At 40.4% G+C, this 14,790-nt stretch overlaps 1 protein-coding gene across 1 annotated transcript in view; it reads right to left on the reverse strand.

Annotated features, from left to right (window-relative positions):
- The window catches only part of P2RX3 (purinergic receptor P2X 3), a 223,248-nt gene that overhangs the window by 92,709 nt on the left and 115,749 nt on the right, over window positions 1-14,790 (reverse strand). The window contains exons 6-7 of the mRNA XM_089687555.1: window positions 5,421-5,498; window positions 3,755-3,878 (exon numbers count right to left, since the gene is read on the reverse strand). Of these exons, the coding sequence (XP_089543681.1) occupies window positions 3,755-3,878; window positions 5,421-5,498 (202 nt within the window). The remainder of the gene's footprint in view (window positions 1-3,754; window positions 3,879-5,420; window positions 5,499-14,790) is intronic.

A 14,790-nucleotide genomic window follows, 5' to 3' on the forward strand; every position in this document is an offset into this window, starting at 1 on the left:
TTTCCCAGCAGGGGGTGGCTCTGAAGTAAAGGACCAATCCCTTGTTTAGGGAGGAATGGTCAGGCGGAGCCAACATATTTCATAACTCATATTCTGGTCCATAACTTCCCATATGCACAAGCGACAGTCCACCCGCAGGTATATTATTATGCAGAAAAGTCTGAGGATTATTTAGATAAGAATTATGAAATTATATACTGCACGGTTCATGAGTTCTATGTTTCGGCTTCCCTGATGGTCCGAGACAAAGCGAGTGACCCATCAAACTGTTCGCCTGCTCATTGGTCATCTGACGAGGTGTCCGGTTTTTATGTAAGTATCTCATATTCCAAGATATGAGACATAGGGGAAAAATGGATTTGAGAAGTGTTTATCTGATTTTGTCACCTATGCTGAGCTAGGTTTATGAGGTCGGAATCTTGCCTTATCTCTTAGCAGGTGTGAAATGGTACAGCTTTCTTGGGACAGTGAGGCACCTCGTGGCCCCCTGCTGGGATCCTGTGACACTTCTAATACACACATATACTGCCATATGTTACTGTGCCTCTCACAGAGGGAGGGGGGGGGGAGAATAAGGGAGAAATATGTGTCAGGACAGTTAACCCCTTTGCCAAGATGGAGGCTGAAACCAAAATGGTTGAACCGCGTCCATCTCTGGGTATACGCTGTTACATCATGGTTCATATTATAACTCATATCTTCCACCTTATGTGTTAATTACCTATATGTTATCAGCTCTCTAAAACTCCCTTAAATTCCAATCTCTATAGCTCTCTTATACGTTAATATACTTGCACATTTTCCACCTATGTAACAATCCAAGTGCCCAAGTAGTCTGAGCTCTTTCACTTTGTGAATCACATTATAATATCCAAGCTGGGTGTATGCTCTTACCTTGTGTATTACTTCTAATTCAGAATACCCCAATAGATTCTAAATGTCATCACTTTCTGAGTCACAAATTTATGTTTTATACTGTCATGTATCTATAGTTACAATTTAAAATCATTATATAAATGTCCAAATTGTAGATCAATCTGCTAATAATTTAAGTGGTCTTAAGTTTTGAAAGCATATTTTTTTTTAAGAATCCCACACATTTTACTTTACAATATGCACTCCTGTGTCAAACATCTCAAAGAGCCTGCCTTCTGAACTACAGAGGTGCTAAGAGGAGGAGTTTTAGGAATCACAGTCAGTAAAGTAAACATACCACATCATCAATAATCCAATCAGCAAGCTTCCATTGGATATATAGTATTTAAAAAATTGAAAGAAAGCCAAAGAAGTTGTGGAACTATATGACCAGCAGACAGGCAGAACCCATAACATGAAAAAAGATTTTATTAAATAAGCTTATAGTGGATTGTCAAAAAAACTATTGCTGGTAGTGCTATTACAATGCTGATGTTATAAAATAAAACTGTGACTATAGATTTCCTTTAAGTGATCAAAGTGACCCTGGTACCAGCAGGTTGCTGAAACACTTACTCCATTCTTCTTATGGGCCCAATGAATAAAAATTACTTACTGTAGAACATTCCAGGTGTAAATTTTAGCGCAATTAAAGTAGAAGACAGGGCTAATATTATCTAAGCTTAAACCTGCTTCCACCCCCATTCCATATCCTATACTAACCTGTGGAGGAAAGATGTGTACAGCCATGGCCAAAAGTTTTACAAATGACACAAATAATAATTTTCACAGTCTGCTGCTCCAGTGTTTATAGATATTTTTGTCAGATGTTACTATGGTATACTGAAGTATAATTACAAGCATTTCATAAGTGTTAAAGGCTTTTATTGACAATTACATTCAGGGACCACACGTTCTCAGTAGGATTAAGGTCTGGGGAGTTTCCTGGCCATGGACCCAAAATTTGAATGTTTTGTTCCCCAAGCCACTTGCCTTATGGCAAGATGCTCCATCATGCTGGAAAAGGCATTGTTCATCACCAAATTGTTCTTGGATGGTTAGGAGAAGTTGCTTTCGGAGGATGTTTTTGTACCATTCTTTATTCATGGCTTTGTTCTTAGGAAAAATTGTGAGTGAGCCCATTCCCTTGGCTGAGAAGCAACCCCACACATGAATGGTCTCAGGATGCTTTGTTGTTGGCATGACACAGGACTGATGGTAGCACTCAACTTTTCTTCTCCGGACAAGGTTTTTTTCCTGATGCCCCAAGCAATTGGAAAGGTTATACTTCAGAGAAATGACTTTAACCCTGTCCTTAGCAGTCCAATGCCTGTATCTTTTGCAGAATAGCAGTCCGTCTCTGATGAAGAGAAGTAGCTTCTTTGCTACCCTTCTTAGGCCATCCTCCAAAATTCTTCACATCTACCTGCTGCTATTCCTGAGCAAGCTCTGCACTGGTGGTGTCCCGATCCCCCAACTCAATCAACTTTAGGAGATGGTCCTTGAGCTTTCTGGACTTTCTTGGGCACCTTGAACCTTCTTCACAACAAATGAACCTCTCTTCTTGAAGTTCTTTATTATCCAAAGACATGCTGGTAGGTTAATTGTATCCTGTCTAAATTTGGTCCTAGTATGTGTATGTATGAATGTAAGTTAGGGACTTTACATTGTATGCCCTTTGAGGGTTAGGGACTGATGTGAATGTACAATATATATATGCAAAGCGATGCGTTAATTGACGGCGCTATATAAGTACCTGTAATAAATAAATTATCCAATAAATGGTTGATCTACAGGTAGGTGCAATCTTAGTAACGGCTGTATTCTTGTCTGTGAATCCCTTTATTGTGCAAAGAAATAATTACTGCACATGTATCCTTGCAGGTAACCATGGTTAACAGAGGAAGAACAATGATTCAAGCACCACCCTCCTTTTAAAGCTTCCAGTCTGTTATTTTAACTCAGTCAGCATGACAGAGTGATCTCCAGCCTTGTCCTTATCAACACTGACACCTGTGTTAACGAGAGAATCACTGACATGATGTCAGCTGGTCCCTTTGTGACAGGGCTGAAATGCAGTGGAAATGTTTTTTTTGGGATTAAGTTTATTTTCATGGCAAAGAAGGGACTTTGAAATTAATTGCAATTCATCTAATCACTTTTCATAACATTCTGGAGTATAAGGAAATGCCATCATAAACACTGAGGCAGCAGAACTTGTGAAAATTAATATTTCTGTCATTCTCAAAACTTTTGGCCATGGCTGTATACTTAGCTAATCTAGGGGTACTCCAGTCCAATCATGTGATCTCCCCAGCAGTTAGCTTCAGGGGAGAGGAGATAGCAGCGAGCAGCGAGCAGCAACAATGGATGCAATGCATGGGTGGTGACATCACCCATAGCCTTACTATGAGGCATCTGTTGTCCACTGTCTCTCTTCTCCACTGACGTTGGTGCTGGAAATCGATCACCACAGTTCCCTTGGATTAGGTAAATATACACATCTTTCCTTTACAGGGTAAAATTAACTAATTTTGGGCATAGAATGGGGGTGGGAGCAGATTTACCCTTAAGTTAGTATTAGCCCGGACTTCTACTTTAAGCCAGAATGCCATTTTTCCCAAAAGTATTATACACAGGTTGAGGGGGGTGGTGGGAACCATCAGAAAGTGCTTGTGATGCAGAGACCAATCAAATGTTAGATTTCACCCTTCACTAGTGTAATGAATATGGAGACCTGACTGGTTCCAAAGGTCAGCAAAGAAAATTTCTGCCTGGTCTCGATAAAATCAGTCCTGATTCTGCCAGAGTTTACTATCTATTGACCCTCTGGACATACCTTATCCGCTAATGTAGTGAAGTTTTGACCAGCGAATTTCACAATGTCACCTAGTCTGAAGATTGGACAAAAAATATCCTCTTCTGGATGGTAGAGACATTTCAGACTTTTTGGCAGGTTCCCCCTATAGGATCATGAAAAAAGAACGCTAAAAATTAAAATGTAAAAATAAAAATGTTATTCCATTTAAAATTAATTTTTGATTTAGAGTGGATATGGGTACACTGTATCATCCACAGCCTTGTTACATAGTTCATCAGGTTGAAAAAAGATACTAGTCCATGTAGTTCAACCAATAGTAAAAAAACGTACACACATGCAGAAATAGAAAGCCTCCATATACATAATCCTATACACAGTGGCAAACAAAAAACAATAAAACATGATCCAATTAGCCACAGAGGGGAAAAAAAATTCCTTCTTGACCCCCCATGAAACAATCGATTATTCGATTATTCCTTGGATCAACTACCCCTTTTGGTATGGACCCTAAATATTAATATCCAGTTATATTTTGTGCATTTAGGAATGCATTCAGCTCTTTTTTTAAACAATCTGATGACCAGAATCAGTTCTTGAGGGAGTCCATTCCAAATTTTCACAGCTCTCACTATGAAGAAGCCTTTCCATATGTCAAAGTTAAATCTCTTTTACTCCATACGTAAAGAGTGCCCCCTTTGTCCTCTGTAATGGTCCTGAAAATTAATAATTCTACACCAAGTTTTCTATATGAACCCCTCACAGTATGTATTTATGCATGATTCACACCTTCTGCTGTGAGAAACAAAAGTCCCTAACCCTCTCCAAAAATGTAGTGGCTGAAAATGCATAGATGGTAAATGGACTGTAGTGCGTTTCTGCTAAAAGTGAACTGATACGCAAAATTGAACGGCATATTTCAGGTGAGATCTTACTAATGATTTGTACAGGGCTAAAATGATGTCTCTCACTCAAGTCTATACCTCAATTTTAGTTCCTCAATAAATTAGAAAAGCTGTCCGTACATCAGGGCTGATCAATTTTCAAATATATATACACCATAGTTTATAGACATTAACTTATAGAAAAACTAATATTATATACTGATTTTGGTTATATTTACCAAAGAAATGTAGCAGAATACAATTTATGAAAAAAGATATTTGCAAAATTTAAAAACAGAACTTTTTTGGTATTTTTTTAAACTTATATAGCAAACAAATAAAATGATTAAATATCACCAAAAGAAAGCTCTGTATAAAACAAATTATAGAAATTTCATTTGGGTACAATGTAGCATGACAGAGTATTTGCCATTCAAAGTGTGAGAGCACTGAATTCTGAAAATTGGCCTGGGCAGGAAGGGGGTGAAAGTGTCCAGTTAAGTGGTTAAAATGTAGCTGTATATTTCTTGCTATTACCATAACCTACCACCAAAGAACGTTCCAAAATAAATTCAAGCAAACATGTAGATAAAAGAAAGCTGGCAGGTCGATCCTCAGTAATAAATGAGTCTATTAATCTAGGCATGGTACAAAATATTATTTTGTACCACACCTGGATTAATAAACTCATTTATTGTGGAAGATCGAGCTGCTGGCTTCCTTTTATCTATAGAATGAGCTACTAGAGCTTTCCTTTGGAAACAATTTTCATCTTATACATCTTATAAGATGTTAATACTTACTTCTCAAAATCAAAAAGAGGGAATCGCACACTGTTCTTGACAAAGATTGTGAAGTCTTCAGCTTCCATTAACAGAGGCCTTAAAAGTATAAAAGAAAAAGCAACCTTATCAATGCAGTAGTAATATAAATGTTTTTCCTGTATTTAAAAAAAAATGTCCTCTCAAAATTGTGTCCTGCCTATAAATCTTACCTTTTCAAAATGGGTGTTCATTTTTTTTTTTAATTAAAGAAAGCTTGTATTGAGTGAAATAGAGAAGCTACCAGTTGCCTTTACTGTCTATGGCTTTAATACATTCTGAGTCACTGACCTAGAATAAAAGTATGCAGATCAGGAAAGTAGAAGAGTCACAAGCCCCTGGATCAGCATGAAAGCTAGGGAAAATCAATTCACAGGTGAGTAGAGCTATGGTAGCTTCTGTAATTGGCAGCAATACACTGCAGACAAGGTTTACAATAATTGTTTATTTCTGTAATATGCAGACCATCTGACCCATGGGTTTTTTTTTGGCTTTTATAGCCAGTTGTGGCTTTTTTCCCCACTCCATACATGCATGATCCCTGGGCTCACCTTTCACTCCAGTGAACCTGGGACCTCTGCTGTTGTAAGCCTGGGAACACTTCGGTCAGCATGCTTTGTGACAGGAAATCAGTGAATGGAACTTCACTGCAACTGCAGACACTGCAATATATGCAATTATATCCTTCGGGCCCTAACCACTGAGGGCCACAGAGTGGAAGAGAGAGGGCAAAGCGTGACCTAAAAAAATCACCAGTCTCACATGTCCTCCCTACACCCTGTTGCACAAAGCCAAAACATCCCTCTCCCTTCTCCAACCCTAAGTATTACTTTTCTCCAGCCCTCAGGTTACTTCTCATTGCTGTCCCTGTAACATATCTTTATGTTCTTCTGCCTTCTACCACACTTTCCCAATGCCTTCTCTACCACAATTGCTTCTCCCATCTGTCCCTGTTTCCCCTGGTAGCTCTCAACATGCTCTCCTTTTTGTGTTGCCCCTCTAAACTATGTCCCTTACTCACACTGCACACTTTCACATCCTTTTATATAATTTCTGTCGTCCATGATAGCTGGACAAATTACTCCAATGTGTACATTCCTGCATCCTGCGAGCTGAGAACAGCCAAGGCGTTTATTAGTTGTCCTAAAAGAATGCGGCTCAGTGGCCATTTTGGTGTAGCTCATGTTCTGTAAGTAAGCCAAGGCATAGGAATGTAAACATTGGGACTATTTTAAACATGCTTCATAGGTGACCAGTATAGCATTTGCATTAAACAATATTTTTACAAACAGCACAGTGTATTTTAAACTACTGGGACCCCTTATCTGCACGGGCCAGTATATGTAAAAGACAAACTTAACCTTTAACCGCATGAGCGAGGAATGACACATTCTAAAACAACATTTACTTATTTCATAGCATAAAAGGTATTTCCTTACCCTATTAATAGTATCTGGTAGTGTCTGTACTTAACATATAAACAATTTTTATTTAGGGGTGTGGCTTGGACATGGCCGAGTAGAGACGTGCCTGCTTGGAGCTCCCAGCTTCTCCATGACTTATACATCTTACTTTACCTCCTACAACAGCATGCTCTCAGCCAAGAAGCACAAGACCAAAGCACCACATAAATCCTCCCTGTCCTTGGGCCCAGGGGCTGAGATAAATCATTTTTTCCTGGGTTCTCAGAGGACTAGCTCCAGGGCCAAGATGGAGGAGACACAAGGTTCACGAGCCTTCCTTCTTGTCTGGTCCCGCTGTCCTCACCTGTATTGTCGGGGACATCGGGAGCCTTCTCAGACACTCTAGCAGCTCTGCTTGCGAGACTACCAGAGTCTCCAAGCCAGTCTGACGCCCTCCCGGTTCACGGGACAGATAGAGACCTACGCGTTGCAGACCTGGAGTCAGCCCAAGCACAACATGCCAGCACAGCCGTGACACTTCAACTACACCTGAAGGCAAGGCCGTGCATAAGGAGGTACCATCAGTCCTCCTGTACGGGGCCCAGACCAGCCAGGGGGGCCCAGGCAGCTGGGACAATCGGATTTGGGCAGGGAGGGGGATGGGTGGGTGGGCCCCTCCCCCGCCCCAGCAGTACTGCCTGCTTCCCTCTTCTCCTTCCCACCAGCAGCTACAAGCACACAATAGGATCCTTCAGGATGGAGAGTGGGGGAGGGGTACAGTAAATATGTCACATTTACCAGCTCCTTCCTTTCCTGAATGAACACAATGAATGATTGGTACTGATCACTTACTGTGTTCATTCATAACTGAAGCATAGTAAACTATGTTTTTTGGGGGGGAGGGGGCCCTGTCTGGTTGGCTGTATGGGGCCCTGTGGTTTCAAACAGCAGCCCTGCCTGAAGGACCTGAAAGACTGGAGGCAATGGAACAACTTGTGGCTCTGAGTCCTCCCCGAAGCTAAGGGCCCTGAGAATCTCCAGGATATCGTGACAGCCATCTTCCATAGAGTTCTGGATATGGCTCCCCCAGCCATGGTAGAGCTTGATAGGGTGCAGAGAGCTGTGGGCTCATGATCTACCTACCCGAATAGGCCCACAGTGTCATCTCCACCCAGAAGGAATCCATCATCTGGAAAGCCAGGGAGCTGGGCAGAGTGGACTTTGATGGCACCTCAGTCAAGAACTTGCTTGACCTCTCAAGGGCCACCTTACAACGCAGGGCCTTACTGCATCCTATTCTTGAAAAAGTTCGGCAGCTTGGGCTCATTTACAGATGGGGATTTCCCCTGGCTGTTACCTTCCATAAAGGAACTGGCAGACTTTTTCACCTTTATGTAGTCTGACCCGTTCCAGGTCCCTAACTGGCTTCAACTCCTATTCCAGACCCCGGGTCGACTAGGTCAGGGCTTCCTCAGCTGGGACTACTGCCCTATTCATCTAGGCCTCGACAGCGGTCCTGGGCGCCCACTCTGGATGTTTCATGACCCCTGGAAGATTGGGGAACTGATGTTAGTTATCTGCTTATTACTACCCAATCGGCTGTTTTTGGGGAAACCCCCTACCTTTATGACTTGCCACGATTCCCATCAGGTGTGGACTATGCTACACCTGCCAGGTGTGCCTCCAGTGGAAGACCTCTACTTATCATTAGGAACTTGGACTTGATAAGGACCTACCATTCTGGTTGCATACTTATATGGATGTCTTTACAAACCTAAAGAAATGGCATTGTTCCTTAATGTTTTCTCTTGTATTGGGAAAGATGACATGGTTACATGCCTTTCTTACTGGTGATGCATTGTCACATACCTGGGCAGGAGGGCTTGGTTCCTCAATGTTTACAAACACCCTGGGGAGAGATCTCTGGGGTGGGGCTGCAAATATTTTCCTCATGCCTGTTTATTATTATTTACATGTTTGGGGTCCTTTTCTCTGATTTTCTGGAATTTTTCTGCCCCTAGCCCCTCTTTGGCTACACTATCCCCTATGGGGTGGGGGCTGGCCCTCTTTTTTTGGGGGGTGGCCCTCTGCCCTATTAGGATATCCACCAGGAAATGCCTGTTTATTTTTTTGTTAATGAATGTCGTGAGGGTCGGTGTACTGCCCTGCTTGCAGCAGGGCTCCTTCCTTGGCCCCTTCAGTGGGTATGGGTGGTTGCCTACCCCTGTGGAAGGCCTGATCCCCAGAACTTATTGTGATATGCCCATGGAGAACTATAACCCTATAGCTGAGTGGAGCCCCTTCTATGAGGCAGGATATGAATGGGTTTCTTTCTGCGCATGTCCATCCTCTCTTCTTCTGGGACTTTGGTCCCTTTTTGGTTTGTAATGGTTGATGAGGAAGTATTTTGTTTGCCTCTGTTTTTACGGCTCTGCCAGGCATTAGGGTTTTCTTTTTTTGGTAATGCCAGTTTTTACACACAGATGCCTAATGGTCTAGTTCTAGACATTTGTGTTGTCTCCCTTAACATTAAGGGCTTCAAGGTTCCTGAAAAGAGGAGTGTAATTTTATTTTATACATGATCTGCGTCACCTTCATAGCCTTAATACAGGAGACCCACTTCAGAGATGATAGAGTGCCCTTCCTCAGGACCAGATTCTATCCTCAGACTTATGATGCAACTAATAGAGAAGCCAAGTCGAAGGGGGTATCCATTTTGATCTCTGGTAAGATCCCCTGGACCTGTTTAGATACTCTGGTGTTAACCTCTACCCGCCCGGCCTATGGCCGAATGGCAGCCGGCAAAAACCCTCACCTTTCCGGGTGGACGGCATATGGCGTCCTTTCGGGCATGCACAGTGCAATCACAGCAGGTCACATGACAGTTGTATACAATGGATGACTTCCTTTCATGCCATCCATTGTATACTAGTGTGTCTAGCTGTGAATGGTCACAGCGATCACATGTGCACAAGCTGGGCCAATCACAGCCCAGCTGTATCATGTGATTAGCCATGGCCAAATCACAGCTAAGCACAAAAAAAAAAAAACCCTGAATGAATCGATGTCATTCAGGTAAATGCTTGCTTATAGCAAAGTAATTCTTTGCTATAAGCAAATTGTGTAAAAAAAAAAAAAAAATACTGATCACTTCCCCAAAGTAGTACAATATTACTATGGTAACATTGTACTACTTTGGTCATAGTGAAATATGAAAAAAAAATCTTAAAAAAAAAGAAAAAAAAAGTAATAAAAAATTTAAAATAATTTAAAAAAAATATATAATTTTTTTTTTTCATACTGTCACCAGTCAGTGTCCCTGATCACCACCATGCCAGTTATATGATGATGCTGTACTGCACTGGTGACAATATGTAAAAAAAAAATAGTGAAAATAATTTTTTTTATTTTTACATTTTACGAAAAATTATGACAAAAAAAAATACAACTTCAAAAAACTCGCCATGCCTCTTATGAAATATGTCAGACTGTCTACTCTACAAAAAGGGGTCATTTGGAGGATATCTGTACTTTTTTTTTTTTATTTAAATATTTATTCATTTTCCATTTAAAATACATATTTCATTATTACTCTCATATAACATACAAAACCGTCAGTTGTATCCAAACCATTAATTATATCCCTTTCTCTCTTTATTCCCATTAACCCCCCCCCCATCTAACACCCAACCCACCCTGAAAAAACCAACCCCCCGCCACAAGTAAAACCACCCACTCTGCATTTCTCTATAACATCTTTTCCTAAGTAAGGTATACTTTCACCTATCCCACTCTTCTACTTCATATATTTCACCTTGGACACAAAATCTTCCCACCTCCTGTAATATAACCCCATCTTGTCTTCTTGCATATAATACAGTTTCTCCATCCTACATATCTGGTTCACTCTTTCCACCCAATCCTCTTTTCTCGGCACTTCTGAGCTATGCCAAAACTTAGGTATCAGACCCTTTGCCGCATTCAGATAGTACCATATACCCGAATCCTTGTATTTGTTCACTGATAACTCTGTACTATGTAATAGACACAACTCTGGATCCAATCCTATCTTTGTCCCAGAGATTATCCCAATTAAATGAACCATTGTCTCCCAAAAACCTTGTATCTTTGGGCACTCCCACCATATGTGATATAACGTACCTATCTTTCCACACCCCCGCCAACACTCTGGTGTATTCTCCCCATTCATCTTGTTTTCAACGTTCGGTGCAATATGCCATCTTGTTAAACACTTATAATTTACCTCTACCTCTCTCATGCTTATATTCTTGTCTGTTAATCTATATATTTTCCTTTGTTTGTCTTCATCTATCTCTATTCCAAAATCCCTTTCCCATTTTACTATGTATATTGGCTTTGTGTGTGTGTCTAACTCAATGAGAATCTTATAAGCTTTTGCCGTGCCCCTTTTCCCATCTCCACGTGATTCGAACAACCTCTCAAACAAATTCCAATCCTTTCTCAATCTCAAAGGTTTCGGAAGATTCCCGACAAAGTGTTTTAATTGGTGATATCTCCACTCATCTATCTTAATGAAAAGTTCCCTTTTGTCCTTTTTCAAATCCTTAAGTGTTTTCAATTCCTGCCCTTCCATAATATCCCTCAGTTGAATATCCTCCTTTTTAAACCATTTTCCTGTGCTCTCCTCCTTACCTGGAGGGAAATACTCTGTGTTCCTTAGTAACATTAATTGTGAATTAAAATCCCATTTCATAAGCTTGTGCAGTTTATCCCAAACCTTTAAAACATTTAATGTATAAACACTCGTGGTATCTTTTAATTCTCTATATTGTGCTGGTACCCATATGATTTTACTCAAGTTAACTCCGCTTAATTCATTTTCAATCGTGACCCACCTTTTCCCCTCTGGGTTGTGTGTCCAGTCATAAATTCTTGCTAGAACTACTGCTCTATAATACCTCTTACAATCTGGTACTCCCAATCCTCCCTTCTCTTTATTTCTACTCAACAAATTCTAGGTTTTTTATTTTTCCATATATATCTTATTAACATCTTTTTAATTACCTTGAAAAAAACCTCCGGAAGTTTAATTGGGATCATCTGGAATTTATACAGGATTTTGGGTATAATTACCATTTTTATCAGGTTTATGCGCCCTATCCAAGATGGGTTACCTCCTCCCAATTTCTTTAATTCCTCCTTAATCTCATTTACAAGTGAGATATCATTTGATTTATACAAGTTCGTATATGAAGCAGTAAGTTTAACCCCTAGATATTTTATCTCTCTATCTTTCCATATAAAAAGGGAATTCTTTGTGTATCTTTTTTTTTCACGATTTGGGAGATTTACATTTAAGATCCCAGTTTTTGTTGGGTTGATTTTCAAATTTGATAGCTCCCCATATTCCTTTAAGCTCTTCATTAAATTTGGGAGTGTTATCCTAGGATTTCTCACATAGAACAACAGGTCATCTGCAAAGGCTGCCACTTTATGTTCAATTCCTCCTATCTGTATTCCTTTTATGTCCATATTTTTCCTAATTGTTGCCAGTAAAGGTTCCAATGATAATACACACAACAGTGGGGACATTAGGCATCCCTGTCTAGTTCCATCTGACATCCCAATAGGTTCCGACCTCTCTCCGTTAACCACAATAACCGCGGAGGGCTCTCTATACAATTTTCCTATCCACTCTCTCATTCTTACTCCCAATCCTAGAGTCTCCAGAGTGTCCATCATAAAGCTCCAATCTACTCTATCAAATGCCTTTTCATCATCGATCAAAAGCACCACCACCAGAGTTTTCCCTTTCCTAGCTTTCTGGATAAGCAACAAAGTTCTCAACCCATTGTCTCTACCCTCCCTCCCTGGTACAAATCCCACCTGGTCCCCCTGGATCCATTCTGGCATTAAATATTTCAACCTATTTTCTAGAACCTTTGCATATAACTTAGTGTCTATGTTCAAAAGTGAGATTGGTCTATAGCTAGAGCACTGAGAAGCATCCTTCCCTTCCTTTTGAATAAGCACCACATGGGCCTGTAAAGATTCCCGCCTCATCTCCATCTCCCCACCCAGGGCATTCATATATTTCTTCAATTTAGGTATTAACAATTCACTATATTTTTTATAGTACTTCACAGTATAACCATCTGGGCCTGGGCTTTTCCCCGTCATGGTACTTTTTAATGCTATTTTTATTTCCTCCTGCATAATTTCTAAATCAAGGGAATTCAACTGATCTTCACTTAACTTCGATAGTCCTGTGTTTTTTAAATATACCCTTCTTTTTTCTCTACTCTCATTTCCACTTTTATTTACTGAATCCTGGGAAGTAATATTATACAGCTAAATATAATATTCCTTAAACACCTTGACAATCTCTTTAGTAGAATAAACCGTTTCTCCCTTGGGGTTTCTTATTTTTTCTATATAATTCCTGTTTTTCTTTTTCCTCAAGGCTCTCATTACATTTTTTCCTGGTCTATCTCCCCATCTATACCTCTCACTTGCCACTCTATTAAAAACTCTTCTCCTGTCCTCCTCCATCAATATCTCTAGTTCTTCTTTCTTTTTTATTACCTTCTGTCTTAACTCTTTTGTTATTCTATTTTTATGTATCTGCTCCAGGTCAAATATTTCTTTTAACAACCCAGTAAGTTTCTCTCTTATTTCCCTTTTCTTTTTTGCCCCGGACGCGATCAATATGCCTCTTATGTAGGCCTTATGGGACTCCCATACTGTAGCCTCAGACACTTCCTCTGTCTCATTCTCCTGAAAAAAATCTTTCAATCTCTTCTCTAATCTTCTGATCAATCTCCTGATCCAGGAGAAGAGCCTCATTCAACTTCCATCCTATACCACCTGTCGACCGCCTCCCCCACCCTAATTTCAATGTAACAGGGGCATGGTCTAAAAGAGACATTGCCTCTATTTCAACTTTAACCACCATCTCTATAAGTTGATGATCAACCAATATATAGTCCAATCTCGAGTACTTCTCGTGTGCATTAGAGAAGAAGGTATAGTCTCTCTCTTTTCCATGTATTATTCTCCAAATATCCACCAGTTGGCACTCATGCATCACCTTCTTTAAAGTTCTCAGAGACCTACCTCCTTCTCGCTGCACAGAAGAGGTCGTATCCATTTGTAGATCCATACAGAAATTCAAGTCCCCTGCCACTATCAAGCGTCCCTTTTTAAAGGCCATCAATTTTCTCAAAACACCTTTCAGATATAACTCTGGTCTCTTATTTGGGCAATAAATATTCGCAATTGTACATTCCATCTCTTGCAATCTACCTTTCAAAAACAAAAATCTCCACTCAGGATCTGTTTCTCTCTCCTCTATCTCCAACCTTATGTTTTTTCCAAACCCTATTGCTACTCCCTTAGCTCTCTTAATTGGGGAATCTGCATAAAACCATGTTGGGTAATTTCTAGATGTCAATTTAATATTTGACTTAATCTCAAGATGTGTCTCCTGGAAAAAAAACACCGAAGCTTCTCTATGTTGCAACTCTTTCAATAGCTTAAATCTCTTCCCAGGACAATTCAACCCATTTACATTATATGTTATAAACCGTAAATCTTCCATACTTCTTGTACCTCTACTTTTATACCTCCTTCTATCCTGCAGAGTGTTGTCCCTAAAACCCCACCCACACAGCCTCCCTTCCAGCTCCCCATCCCACCCCTCTTCCCATCCATCACCTCCCCCCCTCACCCATCCCCCTCCCACTTTTAGGCCTGTAAAATGTCTACTAATCATTTGTGGGCCCATTCCCACCTTTGATTTGAAACTTTGGGGTTGACCTCCGCCCATGAATGGTCCCCCTTCCTTCAACCTTCCCAATTACCCTCTCTCTATCAAATTGACTCAGTAAATTTCCACCAGTACAAATTAAATGTCTACAATACAGTATGACAGTTAACACACAGCAAGCCCCGGCCGCTCTCACTCA

Source organism: Staurois parvus, unplaced genomic scaffold (assembly GCF_062004578.1).
Source record: "Staurois parvus isolate SC_StPar_1 unplaced genomic scaffold, SC_StPar_1.0 ptg000430l, whole genome shotgun sequence".
Lineage (NCBI taxonomy): Eukaryota > Metazoa > Chordata > Amphibia > Anura > Ranidae > Staurois > Staurois parvus.